This window comes from Engystomops pustulosus, chromosome 5, assembly GCF_040894005.1.
Source record: "Engystomops pustulosus chromosome 5, aEngPut4.maternal, whole genome shotgun sequence".
Classification (NCBI taxonomy): domain Eukaryota; kingdom Metazoa; phylum Chordata; class Amphibia; order Anura; family Leptodactylidae; genus Engystomops; species Engystomops pustulosus.
The window spans coordinates 209,274,837-209,293,216 of record NC_092415.1 but is presented as its reverse complement, the minus strand read 5'-3'; the positions used below and the strand labels follow the sequence as shown (position 1 = coordinate 209,293,216).

Genomic DNA, 18,380 nt, shown 5'->3' with positions numbered 1-18,380 from the left:
TAGTAGTCCTGTGCTGGGGGTAGTAGCCCTGTGCTGGGGGTAGTAGTCCTGTGCTGGGGGTAGTAGCCCTGTGCTGGGGGTAGTAGTCCGGTGCTGGGGGTAGTAGTCCTGTGCTGGGGGTAGTAGCCCTGTGCTGGGGGTAGTAGTCCTGTGCTGGGGGTAGAAGCCCTGTGCTGGGGGTAGTAGTCCTGTGCTGGTGGTGACAGTCTAGTGCTGGGGGTAGTAGTCCTGTGCTGGGGGTAGTAGCCCTGTGCTGGGGGTAGTAGTCCTGTGCTGGGGGTAGAAGCCCTGTGCTGGGGGTAGTAGTCCTGTGCTGGGGGTAGAAGCCCTGTGCTGGTGGTGACAGTCTAGTGCTGGGGGTAGTAGTCCTGTGCTGGGGGTAGTAGCCCTGTGCTGGGGGTAGTAGTCCTGTGCTGGGGGTAGTAGCCCTGTGCTGGTGGTGACAGTCTAGTGCTGGGGGTAGTAGTCCTGTGCTGGGGGTAGTAGTCCTGTGCTGGGGGTAGTAGTCCTGTGCTGGGGTAGTAGTCCTGTGCTGGGGGTAGTAGTTCTGTGCTGGTGGTGACAGTCTAGTGCTGGTGGTAGTAGTCCTGTGCTGGGGGTAGTAGTCCTGTGCTGGGGGTAGTAGTCCTGTGCTGGGGGTAGTAGTTCTGTGCTGGTGGTGACAGTCTAGTGCTGGGGGTAGTAGCCCTGTGCTGGGGTTAGTAGCCCTGTGCTGGGGGTAGTAGTCCTGTGCTGGGGGTAGTAGTCCTGTGCTGGTGGTGACAGTCTAGTGCTGGTGGTAGTAGTCCTGTGCTGGGGGTAGTAGTCCGGTGCCCTAATGCTGCAGTGCTAGCAGGTGCAGGTGTGTGGCGGGCCCAGTGTCGCCCCCTGTGGTGCAGTGTATTATAGTAGTGTGTGAGTGAGTGGTCCTCAGCCCCCCTGCAGCCTGCAGCCCCCTCCCCTCCATCCTTCCCCTCCTCCTCCTCCTGTATCAGTATTACACAGAGCTGGGAGCTGCAGAGCAGGACTGGCATCCTCAGCATGTCCCCCCAGCCTGTCCCTGCGCACAGCCGAGCGCTCATACAACACATCTGGGGCTGAATCCCCCCACAAGCAGCGCAGCAGCCCCCCAGGACACAGACCCTCTGCAGCAATCGCTCACAATGGACTCGTGGCTGCAGTGCTGGAGCCTGGTGCTCTGCTCCCTGCTCATCCAGGGCAGCGCAGGAGGTAGGTGGCCATCACCTGTGCCAGGGCACCTGAGGCTGGGGGCACTTGTGGGGGCAGGAGGCTGGGGGCACTTGTGGGGGCAGGAGGCTGGGGGCACTTGTGGGGGCAGGAGGCTGGGGCACTGTGGGGGCAGGAGGCTGGAGGCACTTGTGAGGGCAGGAGGCTGGGGGCACTGTGAGGGCAGGAGGGTGGGGGCACTGTGTGTGCAGGAGGCTGGGGGCACCTGTGGGGGCAGGAGGCTGGGGGGCACCTGTGGGGGCAGGAGGCACTGTGGGGGCACATATATTTGGGCTTGTGATTTTGCTCTCTCCATGCTGCTGGGCATTGCAGGCGGCTGTGGTGGTGGGCACAGCGCTGCTGGGGTGGGGGGTGTCAGACACAGCGCTCAGATCTTTCCACAAGCCCCTAGCAACACGGCTCGAGCCTTCATGCATCGGCTCACATGGGATAGGAAGGGTTAATGAGCTCCAGACATGGCAGCCGGGTGGTGGGGGGCACCGTACGGACCCTTAATGTTCATGCATTATTCCTGCTCTGTATGGATGGGGGCAGGAGGGAGAATGTACAGGAATTGGGTCGCCCCCTCCCATCTCCCCAGTGTACCCCCCCCCCCCCCATTGTAAGATTGCGCTTGGTTGCGATCATGGAGCTAATTTTTCATAGATCATCACAGACAGGGGAGGGGTCCTGGGGGGCAGCGCAGACCCTAGTAACTAGGCAGACGGCGTACATCACATGGTCAGTGATGTATAGGGGGTGACACGTGCCCTGCATGGCTGATACGCCCAGCGCTGTGTACACTAGTATCCATCACAGACCCATACAGGTGGGGGCTCCTCAGGGGTGGGGGGCGCTGTATACACTAGTATCCATCACAGACCCATACAGGTGGGGGCTCCTCGGGGGTGGGGGGCGCTGTATACACTAGTATCCATCACAGACCCATACAGGTGGGGGCTCCTCGGGGGTGGGGGGCGCTGTATACACTAGTATCCATCACAGACCCATACAGGTGGGGGCTCCTCGGGGGTGGGGGGCGCTGTATACACTAGTATCCATCACAGACCCATACAGGTGGGGGCTCCTCGGGGGTGGGGGGCTCTGTATACACTAGTATCCATCACAGACCCATACAGGTGGGGGCTCCTCGGGGGTGGGGGCTCTGTATGCATAGTATCCATCACAGACCCATACAGGTGGGGGCTCCTCGGGGGTGGGGGCTCTGTATACACTAGTATCCATCACAGACCCATACAGGTGGGGGCTCCCGGGGGTGAGGGGCGCTGTATATACTAGTATCCATCACAGACCCATACAGGTGGGGGCTCCTCGGGGGTGGGGGGCTCTGTATACACTAGTATCCATCACAGACCCATACAGGTGGGGGCTCCTCGGGGGTGGGGGGCGTTGTATACACTAGTATCCATCACAGACCCATACAGGTGGGGGCTCCTCGGGGGTGGGGGGAGCTGTATACACTAGTATCCATCACAGACCCATACAGGTGGGGGCTCCTCGGGGGTGGGGGGCGTTGTATACACTAGTATCCATCACAGACCTATACAGGTGGGGGCTCCTCGGGGGTGGGGGGTGCTGTATACACTAGTATCCATCACAGACCCATACAGGTGGGGGCTCCTCGGGGGTGGGGGCTCTGTATACACTAGTATCCATCACAGACCCATACAGGTGGGGGCTCCTCGGGGGTGGGGGGCTCTGTATATACTAGTATCCATCACAGACCCATACAGGTGGGGGCTCCTCGGGGGTGAGGGGCGCTGTATACATAGTATCCATCACAGAGCCATACAGGTGGGGGCTCCTCGGGGGTGAGGGGCGCTGTATACATAGTATCCATCACAGACCCATACAGGTGGGGGCTCCTCGGGGGTGAGGGGCGCTGTATACATAGTATCCATCACAGAGCCATACAGGTGGGGGCTCCTCGGGGGTGGGGGGCGCTGTATACACTAGTATCCATCACAGACCCATACAGGTGGGGGCTCCTCAGGGGTGGGGGGCGCTGTATACACTAGTATCCATCACAGACCCATACAGGTGGGGGCTCCTCGGGTGTGGGGGCACTGTATACACTACTATCCATCACAGACCCATACAGGTGGGGGCTCCTCGGGGGTGGGGGGCGCTGTATACACTAGTATCCATCACAGACCCATACAGGTGGGGGCTCCTCGGGTGTGGGGGCACTGTATACACTACTATCCATCACAGACCCATACAGGTGGGGGCTCCTCGGGGGTGGGTGCGCTGTATACACTAGTATCCATCACAGACCCATACAGGTGGGGGCTCCTCGGGGGTGAGGGGCGCTGTATACATAGTATCCATCACAGAACCATACAGGTGGGGGCTCCTCGGGGGTAGGGGGCGCTGTATACACTAGTATCCATCACAGACCCATACAGGTGGGGGCTCCTCGGGGGTGGGGGGTGCTGTATACACTAGTATCCATCACAGACCCATACAGGTGGGGGCTCCTCGAGGGTGAGGGGCGCTGTATACATAGTATCCATCACAGAACCATACAGGTGGGGGCTCCTCGGGGGTGAGGGGCGCTGTATACATAGTATCCATCACAGACCCATACAGGTGGGGGCTCCTCGGGGGTGGGGGGCGCTGTATACACTAATATCCATCACAGACCCATACAGGTGGGGGCTCCTCAGGGGTGGGGGGCGCTGTATACACTAGTATCCATCACAGACCCATACAGGTGGGGGCTCCTCAGGGGTGGGGGGCGCTGTATACACTAGTATCCATCACAGACCCATACAGGTGGGGGCTCCTCGGGGGTGGGGGGCACTGTATACACTAATATCCATCACAGACCCATACAGGTGGGGGCTCCTCGGGGGTGGGGGGCTCTGTATACACTAGTATCCATCACAGACCCATACAGGTGGGGGCTCCTCGGGGGTGGGGGGAGCTGTATACACTAGTATCCATCACAGACCCATACAGGTGGGGGCTCCTCGGGGGTGGGGGGCGCTGTATACACTAGTATCCATCACAGACCCATACAGGTGGGGGCTCCTCGGTGGTGGGGGCACTGTGTACACTAGTATCCATCACAGACCGATACAGGTGGGGGCTCCTCGGGGGTGGGGGCTCTGTATACACTAGTATCCATCACAGACCCATACAGGTGGGGGCTCCTCGGGGGTGGGGGGCTCTGTATACACTAGTATCCATCACAGACCCATACAGGTGGGGGCTCCTCGGGGGTGGGGGGCTCTGTATACACTAGTATCCATCACAGACCCATACAGGTGCGGGCTCCTCGGGGGTGGGGGGTGCTGTATACACTACTATCCATCACATGCCCATACAGGTGGGGGCTCCCGGGGGTGGGGGGTGCTGTATACACTACTATCCATCACAGACCCATACAGGTGGGGGCTTCTTAGGGGTGGGGGGCGCTGTATACACTACTATCCATCACAGACCCATACAGGTGGGGGCTCCTCGGGGGTGGGGGGCGTTGTATACACTAGTATCCATCACAGACCCATACAGGTGGGGGCTCCTCGGGGGTTGGGGTCCCTGTATACACTAGTATCCATCACAGACCCATACAGGTGGGGGCTCCTCGGGGGTTGGGGGCGCTGTATACACCAGTATCCATCACAGACCCATACAGGTGGGGGCTCCTCGGGGGTGGGGGGCGCTGTATACACTAGTATCCATCACAGAGCCATACAGGTGGGGGCTTCTTAGGGGTGGGGGGCGCTGTATACACTACTATCCATCACAGACCCATACAGGTGGGGGCTCCTCGGGGGTGGGGGGCTCTGTATACACTAGTATCCATCACATGCCCATACAGGTGGGGGCTCCCGGGGGTGGGGGGTGCTGTATACACTACTATCCATCACATGCCCATACAGGTGGGGGCTCCTCGGGGGTGGGGGGCGCTGTATACACTAGTATCCATCACAGACCCATACAGGTGGGGGCTCCTCGGGGGGTGGGGGGAGCTGTATACACTAGTATCCATCACAGAGCCATACAGGTGGGGGCTCCTCGGTGGTGGGGGCACTGTGTACACTACTATCCATCACAGACCCATACAGGTGGGGGCTCCTCGGGGGTGGGGGCGCTGTATACACTAGTATCCATCACAGAGCCATACAGGTGGGGGCTCCTCGGGGGTGGGTGCGCTGTATACACTAGTATCTATCACAGACCCATACAGGTGGGGGCTCCTCGGGGGTGGGGGGCTCTGTATACACTAGTATCCATCACAGACCCATACAGGTGGGGGCTCCTCGGGGGTGGGGGGGCGCTGTATACACTAGTATCCATCACAGACCCATACAGGTGGGGGCTCCTCGGGGGTGGGGGCTCTGTATACACTAGTATCCATCACAGACCCATACAGGTGGGGGCTCCTCGGGGGTGGGGGGCTCTGTATACACTAGTATCCATCACAGACCCATACAGGTGGGGGCTCCTCGGGGGTGGGGGCTCTGTATACACTAGTATCCATCACAGAGCCATACAGGTGGGGGCTCCTCGGGGGTGGGTGCGCTGTATACACTAGTATCTATCACAGACCCATACAGGTGGGGGCTCCTCGGGGGTGGGGGGCTCTGTATACACTAGTATCCATCACAGACCCATACAGGTGGGGGCTCCTCGGGGGTGGGGGGGCGCTGTATACACTAGTATCCATCACAGACCCATACAGGTGGGGGCTCCTCGGGGGTGGGGGGCGCTGTATACACTACTATCCATCACAGACCCATACAGGTGGGGGCTCCTCGGGGGTGGGGGGCTCTGTATACACTAGTATCCATCACAGACCCATACAGGTGGGGGCTCCTCGGGGGTGGGGGGCTCTGTATACACTAGTATCCATCACAGACCCATACAGGTGGGGGCTCCTCGGGGGTGGGGGGCGCTCTATACACTAGTATCTATCACAGACCCATACAGGTGGGGGCTCCTCGGGGGTGGGGGGCGCTCTATACACTAGTATCCATCACAGACCCATACAGGTGGGGGCTCCTCGGGGGTGGGGGCGCTGTATACACTCGTATCCATCACAGACCCATACAGGTGGATCATCATATATCTGGCTTGCATGGCCGCTCTCCACTCATCCTCTTCCCCCGGGGGTGGGAGACCTCACATTCACCACCTATTCTCACTGTGACTACCCCTTTGCCTGGCGGGACCCCCTTATGGTGCAGGATTTGTGGGTTCATTGTCAGGTGGAAAACATTTCTAGGACATGAAACATTGTAACGCCTGATGTTATTTGGGGGTGGAGCCGTGACATCCGCTCCTATATCCTGTATCAGTCAGGTGTCGCCTTCTACATTACCATAGCCAGTCGCCATAGTCTGCAGCGTTTGGACCCTCTCAGCCACCGTCCTCACTGGTGACAATGACCCTGAGATGTTACTTATTTTGAGGTCTTCAGCATTTCCTGGAATCCTTGAAGAGGAGGAGGAGGAAGGAGCAGAGGAACATATAGCGCTGCGATCCTGACACATAGAAGATCACACAACCTGAGCCTATAGACTGGTGACCCTAGTGTAGGCGGACCCCTCTCCCCATCCTGGTTATCTTCTAGTGTTCCCATCATTCCACCCCCCTATATCTTACTCCAACTCATGGATCCTCTCACTCCTAGTTGTCAGTGTTGCCCCCTTTCTAATCCTCCTCAGCATCACATCGTGGTCCCTCTCCTCCCTCTCACATCGTGGCCTCTATCCGCTCCTCATCCTTCCATGTTCTCACACTGTGGTCCCTTTCCTCCTCCCCCTCATATTGTGGCCTCTCATCTCCCCCTCATATTGTGGCCCCTCTCATCTCCCCCTCATATTGTATCCCCTCTCATCTCCCCCTCATATTGTGGCCTCTCATCTCCCCCTCATATTGTGGCCTCTTTCCTCCTCATATCATGGTCTCTCATCTCCCCCTCATATTGTATCCCCTCTCATCTCCCTCTCATATTGTGGCCCCTCTCATCCCCCCCTCATATTGTATCCCCTCTCATCCCCCCTCATATTGTATCCCCTCTCATCCCCCCCTCATATTGTATCCCCTCTCATCCCCCCCTCATATTGTATCCCCTCTCATCTCCCCTCATATTGTGGTCTCTCATCTCCCCCTCATATTGTGGTCTCTCATCTCCCCTCATATTGTATCCCCTCTCATCTCCCCTCATATTATATCCCCTCTCATCTCCCCTCATATCGTGGTCTCTCATTTCCCTCTCATATTGTGGCCCCTCTCATCTCCCCTCATATTGTGGTCTCTCATCTCCCCCTCATATTGTATCCCCTCTCATCTCCCCTCATATCGTATCCCCTCTCATCTCCCCTCATATTGTGGTCTCTCATCTCCCCCTCATATTGTATCCCCTCTCATCTCCTCCTCATATTGTATCCCCTCTAATCTCCCCCTCATATTGTGGCCCCTCTCATCCCCCCTCATATTGTGGCCCCTCTCATCTCCCCCTCATATTGTGGTCTCTCATCTCCCCTCATATTGTATCCCCTCTCATCTCCCCTCATATCTTGGTCTCTCATTTCCCTCTCATATTGTGGCCCCTCTCATCTCCCCTCAAATTGTGGTCTCTCATCTCCCCCTCATATTGTGGTCTCTCATCTCCCCCTCATATTGTATCCCCTCTCATCTCCCCTCATATTGTATCCCCTCTCATCTCCCCTCATATTGTATCCCCTCTCATCTCCCCTCATATCGTGGTCTCTCATTTCCCTCTCATATTGTGGCCCCTCTCATCTCCCCTCATATTGTGGCCTCTCATCTCCCCTCATATCGTATCCCCTCTCATCTCCCCTCATATTGTGGTCTCTCATCTCCCCCTCATATTGTATCCCCTCTCATCTCCTCCTCATATTGTATCCCCTCTAATCTCCCCCTCATATTGTGGCCCCTCTCATCTCCTCCTCATATTGTATCCCCTCTCATCTCCTCCTCCTATTGTGGCCCCTCTCATCTCCCCCTCATATTGTGGCCTCTTTCCTCCTCATGTTGTGGCCTCTCTCATCTCCTCCTCATATTGTGGCCCCTCTCCTCCTCCCACTCATATTGTGGCCCCTCTCATCTCCCCTCATATTGTGGCCTCTCATCTCCCCTCATATCGTATCCCCTCTCATCTCCCCTCATATTGTGGTCTCTCATCTCCCCCTCATATTGTATCCCCTCTCATCTCCTCCTCATATTGTATCCCCTCTAATCTCCCCCTCATATTGTGGCCCCTCTCATCTCCTCCTCATATTGTATCCCCTCTCATCTCCTCCTCCTATTGTGGCCCCTCTCATCTTCCCCTCATATTGTGGCCTCTTTCCTCCTCATGTTGTGGCCTCTCTCATCTCCTCCTCATATTGTGGCCCCTCTCCTCCTCCCACTCATATTGTGGTCCCTCTCCCCCTGCCCCCTCATATTGTGGCCCCTCTACTCCTCACCCTCATATTGTGGCCCTTCTCCTCATATTGTGGCCCCACTTCTCCTTCCCCTCATATTGTGGCCCCTCTGCTCCTCCCCCCTCATATTATGGCCCCTCTGCTCCTCCCCCCTCATATTATGGCACCTCTGCTCCTCCCCCTCATATTATGGCCCCTCTCCTCCTGCCTCCTCATATTGTGGCCCCTCTGCTCCTCCCCCTCATATTGTGGCCCCTCTGCTCCTGCCCCCTCATATTGTGGCCCCTCTGCTCCTGCCCCCTCATATTGTGGCCCCTCTGCTCCTGCCCCCTCATATTGTGGCCCCTCTGCTCCTGCCCCCTCATATTGTGGCCCCTCTGCTCCTGCCCCCTCATATTGTGGCCCCTCTGCTCCTGCCCCCTCATATTGTGGCCCCTCTGCTCCTGCCCCCTCATATTGTGGCCCCTCTCCTCCTGCCCCCTCATATTGTGGCCCCTTCCACCCCCTCACATTGTGGCCCTTTTCCTCCTTTCAGCTAATTTAAAGAAATAACTTTACTCAGTAATTCTGCTGCTTGTGAACCTACCCCAAGAACTATATACCCCTCCTCCTTTATTACCTTCATAGTTTTTATTCCATCCAAGGTTTTGCCTTTTACTTTTGTAGCTGAGCTGCCGGGTGTGAGGCACCGCTCCGGCCATCAGCAATGGGAACAGGGAGGTCACTGTCTCTTTAAGAGAGGCCACACATTGTTGTGTCTCATTAGCATACAGAGCAATTCACATGACCTATATTTCAGAGATCTTTACAATATGGCTGAAGGCTGAGTCCCCCCCTTTGGGGGGGGGGGGGGGAATGTCTTCTCCTGGTTGGTTGGTTGTCAAGGATTGAAGGCATATTAGATATTTCCTCAGCGCTTCCGTAGAACATGACTGGTCACTACCAACCATCATCCTCCAGTGACAAATTTTTCATTTTTTTCTCATTTTAGATAAGAAAAATGGAAGTCTGAGCCTTAATGTCGAGTCGGCCGCTGAGGTCCTTCGTTCTCTTCTTCAGAAAGGGGTGTTAGACGTCGACAAGTCATCAGCTCGACTACTAAGATCTCGAGGGGAGGACACACAGGTAGACAATAAATCCTGGGGACATGGTAGGTCCAAAAAATCTCAAAATCAGCCCCCATCCCCACCCATTGCCTCTAAGGGAGGTGAGGTGTCTTCTATGGTTCCTGCTGGCCAACCCATGGTGGTATCCTCTACGGAAGGTCCTTCAAACCTTCAGTCTGTTGTAGTAAAGGCAGAGAACAACGAATCATTGGTTTGTGTCGGCTGCGGGGTGGAAACCTACAATGAGAAGCCTCCTTCCAGGTCCTTGCTGTCCGAGGATGATGTGGAGTCGGTGACCGACTTGGCGTGGCCTCTCGGTCAAGGTACCATTGACTTTAACTTTAGAAAAAGTTTGGTCAAAGGCGATAGACCTTCAACGACTGAGAGCCAAGAAGATTCTGGAAGTGGTGACCCTCATGTGAAACCCCCTTCAGGTCAAATCACACGTTCTGGATCTGAAATGGACCTTTTGGACCTGGAGACTTTTACTCCTTCCCAGTCATCTACGACCAGCGACATCACTCCACAAATCACGGAAAAGGCCATCAGCCCAAACTCTGCCGAGGTCGACCATCTCCTCCAAGTGTCCAGAGAGACCGTCCTTCAGCCCACATCCGATTCTGATCTCCACAGCTCTCACGTGTCGGAGAAGGAAGTCAGTTTTGAGACGGGGAAATCTCAGGGACAAGATTTGGAGAAAAATTTAGATGACTTGGAAGCCCAGAGGGGTACTGAGCAGCCACTGATGACCGAAAAACCCCAAGAAGAGTTGTCCTCCACCAGCATCCCCCATATTGGAGCACCAAGACCCTCGGAACCCCCGTCTGACCTGCTAGACTTAGACTATCATGAGCGTTCTGATATAGAGGACCACTGGACGTTCCCTCATTTTCCGGGGTCGCCCTTTGCCGGTGGGGACTCGACCAAGTCCAGTCATGATAAAATTTCACCGTGGCACAAGACGCTCCATTACGAGGACTTTGCACCTTTTGATGACACATACTTCTACCCCACCCCCTCTTTTTATGCAGACGGATATGAAGATGTGGGCATTGAGGATGATGATGACGACGACCTTGAGGAAGCGGATGATGATGATGACATCACTGCGAGGGGAGTGGGCGACATCCCTAAGGCGGCCACCTTGACCCCAAATATACAGACTCTAGGGGTTGATACAAAGCCGACTGGGAGACAAGACGTCTTCTTCCATGGAGATCTGTCACCCAAGTCCCACCCGGACATCCATGAGGACCACACGCACAGCCTGTCAGGGACGCAGGAGAACAGCACCGAGTGCAGAAGCGGCTACATCAGACGCAACAACTCCTGCCGCTCCCTCTGCGACATCTACCCCACCTACTGCTACAACGGGGGCCAGTGCTACATCGTGGAGAACACCGGCGCCTTCTGCAGGTAACAGCCAACATAACGTAACCAGAGATCAGCCCCAGACATTCTAACTCAGTCTATACAGGAAAAGAGAAGTAGTACTGTGCACTGCATATACAGGAGAAGTAGTACTGTGCACTGTACATATATACAGGAGAAGTAGTACTGTGCACTGTACATATATACAGGAGAAGTAGTACTGTGCACTGTATATATATACAGGAGAAGTAGTACTGTGCACTGTATATATATACAGGAGAAGTAGTACTGTGCACTGTATATATACACAGGAGAAGTAGTACTGTGCACTGTGTATATATACAGGAGAAGTAGTACTGTGCACTGCCCATATATACAGGAGAAGTAGTACTGTGCACTGTATATATACAGGAGAAGTAGTACTGTGCACTGTATATATACAGGAGAAGTAGTACTGTGCACTGTATATATATACAGGAGAAGTAGTACTGTGCACTGTCCATATATACAGGAGAAGTAGTACTGTGCACTGCCCATTTATACAGGAGAAGTAGTACTGTGCACTGTATATATACACAGGAGAAGTAGTACTGTGCACTGTATATATATACAGGAGAAGTAGTACTGTGCACTGTATATATACAGGAGAAGTAGTACTGTGCACTGTACATATATACAGGAGAAGTAGTACTGTGCACTGTACATATATACAGGAGAAGTAGTACTGTGCACTGTATATATATACAGGAGAAGTAGTACTGTGCACTGTATATATATACAGGAGAAGTAGTACTGTGCACTGTATATATACACAGGAGAAGTAGTACTGTGCACTGTGTATATATACAGGAGAAGTAGTACTGTGCACTGCCCATATATACAGGAGAAGTAGTACTGTGCACTGTATATATACAGGAGAAGTAGTACTGTGCACCGTCCCATATACAGAGGAAGTAGTACTGTGCACTGTATATATACAGGAGAAGTAGTACTGTGCACTGTATATATACACAGGAGAAGTAGTACTGTGCACTGTATATATATACAGGAGAAGTAGTACTGTGCACTGTATATATACACAGGAGAAGTAGTACTGTGCACTGTATATATACACAGGAGAAGTAGTACTGTGCACTGCCCATATATACAGGAGAAGTAGTACTGTGCACTGTATATATACAGGAGAAGTAGTACTGTGCACCGTCCCATATACAGAGGAAGTAGTACTGTGCACTGTATATATACAGGAGAAGTAGCACTGTGCACCGTATATATACAGGAGAAGTAGTACTGTGCACTGTATATATATACAGGAGAAGTAGTACTGTGCACTGTGTATATATACAGGAGAAGTAGTACTGTGCACTATATATATATACAGGAGAAGTAGTACTGTGCACCGTCCCATATACAGGAGAAGTAGTACTGTGCACTGTATATATACAGGAGAAGTAGTACTGTGCACTGTGTATATACAGGAGAAGTAGTACTGTGCACTGTATATATACAGGAGAAGTAGTACTGTGCACTGTATATATACAGGAGAAGTAGTACTGTGCACTGTATATACACAGGAGAAGTAGTACTGTGCACTGTGTATATATACAGGAGAAGTAGTACTGTGCACTGTATATACAGGAGAAGTAGTACTGTGCACCGTCCCATATACAGAGGAAGTAGTACTGTGCACTGTATATATACAGGAGAAGTAGTACTGTGCACCGTATATATACAGGAGAAGTAGTACTGTGCACCGTCCCATATACAGGAGAAGTAGTACTGTGCACTGTATATACACAGGAGAAGTAGTACTGTGCACTGTGTATATATACAGGAGAAGTAGTACTGTGCACTGTATATACAGGAGAAGTAGTACTGTGCACCGTCCCATATACAGAGGAAGTAGTACTGTGCACTGTTTATATACAGGAGAAGTAGTACTGTGCACCGTATATATACAGGAGAAGTAGTACTGTGCACCGTCCCATATACAGGAGAAGTAGTACTGTGCACTGTATATATACAGGAGAAGTAGTACTGTGCACCGTCCCATATACAGAGGAAGTAGTACTGTGCACTGTATATAAACAGGAGAAGTAGTACTGTGCACCGTCCCATATACAGAGGAAGTAGTACTGTGCACTGTATATATATACAGGAGAAGTAGTACTGTGCACTGTATATATATACAGGAGAAGTAGTACTGTGCACTGTATATATATACAGGAGAAGTAGTACTGTGCACTGTATATATACAGGAGAAGTAGTACTGTGCACTGTGTATATATACAGGAGAAGTAGTACTGTGCACTGTATATATACAGGAGAAGTAGTACTGTGCACTGTATATATATATACAGGAGAAGTAGTACTGTGCACCGTCCCATATACAGAGGAAGTAGTACTGTGCACTGTATATAAACAGGAGAAGTAGTACTGTGCACCGTCCCATATACAGAGGAAGTAGTACTGTGCACTGTATATATATACAGGAGAAGTAGTACTGTGCACTGTATATATATACAGGAGAAGTAGTACTGTGCACTGTATATATATACAGGAGAAGTAGTACTGTGCACTGTATATATACAGGAGAAGTAGTACTGTGCACTGTATATATACAGGAGAAGTAGTACTGTGCACTGTATATATATACAGGAGAAGTAGTACTGTGCACTGTATATATATACAGGAGAAGTAGTACTGTGCACTGTATATATACAGGAGAAGTAGTACTGTGCACTGTATATATATACAAGAGAAGTAGTACTGTGCACTGTATATATACAGTAGAAGTAGTACTGTGCACTGTATATATATACAGGAGAAGTAGTACTGTGCACTGTATATATATACAGGAGAAGTAGTACTGTGCACTGTATATATACAGGAGAAGTAGTACTGTGCACTGTATATATACAGGAGAAGTAGTACTGTGCACTGTATATATACAGGAGAAGTAGTACTGTGCACTGTATATATACAGGAGAAGTAGTACTGTGCACTGTATATATATACAGGAGAAGTAGTACTGTGCACTGTATATATATACAGGAGAAGTAGTACTGTGCACTGTATATATACAGGAGAAGTAGTACTGTGCACTGTATATATACAGGAGAAGTAGTACTGTGCACTGTATATATACAGGAGAAGTAGTACTGTGCACTGTATATATATACAGGAGAAGTAGTACTGTGCACTGTATATATATACAGGAGAAGTAGTACTGTGCACTGTATATATACAGGAGAAGTAGTACTGTGCACTGTATATATACAGGAGAAGTAGTACTGTGCACTGTATATATACAGGAGAAGTAGTACTGTGCACTGTATATATACAGGAGAAGTAGTACTGTGCACTGTATATATATACAGGAGAAGTAGTACTGTGCACTGTATATATACAGGAGAAGTAGTACTGTGCACTGTATATATACAGGAGAAGTAGTACTGTGCAGTCAGATCACTGATTATAAATTCCAGGTGTTTGTACAGTTTGTCAGAGGATAATGAATCACAGCAGTAGATTTGCTCCTGTGTATCAGTACAGCGCTGCCACGTGGATGGTTGGTAGATGATGTTTCTATATATTTTAGGATATAACAGACTTACCGTTAGTCCCGTCTTACAAACGACCCCTAGCTACACACGGAACTCTGCCCCCTGTGACCTCTGGTGACCTCTCTGGATGTTACTATTGTCCCAGGCTGCACTGATCAGCTGTAAGGTGTCTGTAATGAAGCTTTATTGATCATCCTTGTTCCCATGTCAGCACAAAATCCAATTGCCACTGGGACAAAAAAAAATCTTTAAATCGGGAGTTACAATTATAAAATATACCAGTTCTGACTTACAAACAAATTCAGCTTAAGTAGAAACCTAAAGAACCCATCCTGTTCCTATCCCGGGGACGGCCTGTAATACATTATAAATCCAGACCCAGGATCTTTCTTCTGTAATCATAACATTGTAACATAATGTAGCATGTGCTCTGCTGAAATACTCTGTGCTGCTGCTCAGATGAAACAGGGAGTAAGAACATTCGTTACTTATTTCCATCACTTTTTCCATTGAGATTTCTCCTTTTTCTTCTGGACTCACAGGAGATTCTTCTACTTCACATGGAAAGAATTTCCTGTCTCTGACATCTCCTGGCAGAACCCGGAGACTGACGCTGGAGGAGCGGAAATGTCTGCTATGTGTAGGAACTATGGCACCGCTGCTCTCTAGTGATGGATAGGCTGTATTCTCAGTGATGGCACTGCTGCTCTCTAGTGATGGATAGGCTGTATTCTCAGTGATGTCACCGTTGCTCTCTAGCGAGGGATAGGCTGTATTCTCAGTGATGGCACCGCTGCTCTCTAGTGATATATAGGCTGTATTCTCAGTGATGGATAGGCTGTATTCTCAGTGATGTCACCGCTGCTCTCTAGTGATGGATAGGCTGTATTCTCAGTGATGGCACCACTGCTCTCTAGTGATGGATAGGCTGTATTCTCAGTGATGGGGCCGCTGCTCTCTAGTGATGGATAGGCTGTATTCTCAGTGATGTCACCGCTGCTCTCTAGTGATGGATAGGCTGTATTCTCAGTGATGACACCGCTGCTCTCTAGTGATGGATAGGCTGTATTCTCAGTGATGACACCGCTGCTCTCTAGCGATGGATAGGCTGTATTCTCAGTGATGGCACCGCTGCTCTCTAGTGATGGGTAGGCTGTATTCTCAGTGATGTACCGCTGCTCTCTAGTGATGGGTAGGCTGTATTCTCAGTGATGACACCGCTGCTCTCTAGTGATGGATAGGCTGTATTCTCAGTGATGGCGCCGCTGCTCTCTAGTGATGGATAGGCTGTATTCTCAGTGATGTCACCGCTGCTCTCTAGCGATGGATAGGCTGTATTCTCAGTGATGACACCGCTGCTCTCTAGCGATGGATAGGCTGTATTCTCAGTGATGACACCGCTGCTCTCTAGCGATGGATAGGCTGTATTCTCAGTGATGGCACCGCTGCTCTCTAGTGATGGATAGGCTGTATTCTCAGTGATGACACCGCTGCTCTCTAGTGATGGGTAGGCTGTATTCTCAGTGATGTACCGCTGCTCTCTAGTGATGGGTAGGCTGTATTCTCAGTGATGACACCGCTGCTCTCTAGTGATGGATAGGCTGTATTCTCAGTGATGTCACCGCTGCTCTCTAGTGATGGATAGGCTGTATTCTCAGTGATGACACCGCTGCTCTCTAGTGATGGATAGGCTGTATTCTCAGTGATGACACCGCTGCTCTCTAGTGATGGATAGGCTGTATTCTCAGTGATGGCACCGCTGCTCTCTAGTGATATATAGGCTGTATTCTCAGTGATGGCACCGCTGCTCTCTAGTGATGGATAGGCTGTATTCTCAGTGATGGCACCGCTGCTCTCTAGTGATGGATAGGCTGTATTCTCAGTGATGGCACCGCTGCTCTATAGTGATGGATAGGCTGTATTCTCAGTGATGGCGCCGCTGCTCTCTAGTGATGGATAGGCTGTATTCTCAGTGATGGCACCGCTGCTCTCTAGTGATGGATAGGCTGTATTCTCAGTGATGGATAGGCTGTATTCTCAGTGATGGCACCGCTGCTCTCTAGTGATGGATAGGCTGTATTCTCAGTGATGGCACCGCTGCTCTCTAGTGATGGATAGGCTGTATTCTCAGTGATGGCACCGCTGCTCTCTAGTGATGGATAGGCTGTATTCTCAGTGATGCCACCGCTGCTCTCTAGTGATGGATATGCTGTATTCTCAGTGATGACACCGCTGCTCTCTAGTGACGGATAGGCTGTATTCTCAGTGATGGCACCGCTGCTCTATAGTGATGGATAGGCTGTATTCTCAGTGATGGCGCCGCTGCTCTCTAGTGATGGATAGGCTGTATTCTCAGTGATGACACCGCTGCTCTCTAGTGATGGATAGGCTGTATTCTCAGTGATGGCACCGCTGCTCTATAGTGATGGATAGGCTGTATTCTCAGTGATGACACCGCTGCTCTCTAGTGATGGATAGGCTGTATTCTCAGTGATGGCACCGCTGCTCTCTAGTGATGGATAGGCTGTATTCTCAGTGATGGCGCCGCTGCTCTCTAGTGATGGATAGGCTGTATTCTCAGTGATGTCACCGCTGCTCTCTAGTGATGGATAGGCTGTATTCTCAGTGATGGCGCCGCTGCTCTATAGTGATGGATAGGCTGTATTCTCAGTGATGACACCGCTGCTCTCTAGTGATGGATAGGCTGTATTCTCAGTGATGACACCGCTGCTCTCTAGTGATGGATAGGCTGTATTCTCAGTGATGGCACCGCTGCTCTCTAGTGATGGATAGGCTGTATTCTCAGTGATGGCGCCGCTGCTCTCTAGTGATGTATAGGCTGTATTCTCAGTGATGGCACCGCTGCTCTCTAGTGATGGATAGGCTTTATTCTCAGTGATGACACCGCTGCTCTCTAGTGATGGATAGGCTGTATTCTCAGTGATGGCGCCGCTGCTCTCTAGTGATGGATAGGCTGTATTCTCAGTGATGACGCCGCTGCTCTCTAGTGATGGATAGGCTGTATTCTCAGTGATGACGCCGCTGCTCTCTAGTGATGGATAGGCTGTATTCTCAGTGATGGCACCGCTGCTCTCTAGTGATGGATAGGCTGTATTCTCAGTGATGGCACCGCTGCTCTCTAGTGATGGATAGGCTGTATTCTCAGTGATGGCACCGCTGCTCTCTAGTGATGGATAGGCTGTATTCTCAGTGATGGCACCGCTGCTCTCTAGTGATTAATAGGCTGTATTCTCAGTGATGACGCCGCTGCTCTCTAGTGATGGATAGGCTGTATTCTCAGTGATGGCACCGCTGCTCTCTAGTGATGGATAGGCGTATTCTTAGTGATGGCACCGCTGCTCTCTAGTGATGGATAGGCTGTATTCTCAGTGATGGCACCGCTGCTCTCTAGTGATGGATAGGCTGTATTCTCAGTGATGGCACCGCTGCTCTCTAGTGATGGATAGGCTGTATTCTCAGTGATGGCACCGCTGCTCTCTAGTGATGGATAGGCTGTATTCTCAGTGATGACGCCGCTGCTCTCGAGTGAGGAATAGGCTGTATTCTCAGTGATGGCGCCGCTGCTCTCTAGTGATGGATAGGCTGTATTCTCAGTGATGGCGCCGCTGCTCTCTAGTGATGGATAGGCTGTATTCTCAGTGATGGCACCGCTGCTCTCTAGTGATGGATAGGCTGTATTCTCAGTG

At 51.6% G+C, this 18,380-nt stretch overlaps 1 protein-coding gene across 4 annotated transcripts in view; it reads left to right on the top strand.

The window, feature by feature from the left end:
- Nucleotides 1-960: 960 nt before the first annotated feature.
- The window catches only part of CSPG5 (chondroitin sulfate proteoglycan 5), a 63,419-nt gene continuing 45,999 nt past the window's right edge, over nucleotides 961-18,380 (top strand). For 3 of the 4 annotated variants that reach the window (XM_072154520.1, XM_072154518.1, XM_072154516.1), the window contains exons 1-2: nucleotides 962-1,209; nucleotides 9,622-11,152. In XM_072154520.1, coding sequence (XP_072010621.1) covers nucleotides 1,143-1,209; nucleotides 9,622-11,152 — 1,598 coding nt within the window. In that variant the 5' untranslated portion in view covers nucleotides 962-1,142. Of the gene's footprint in view, nucleotides 1,210-9,621; nucleotides 11,153-18,380 lie in introns of all 4 variants that reach the window. The other variant, XM_072154517.1, reaches the window with a different exon arrangement.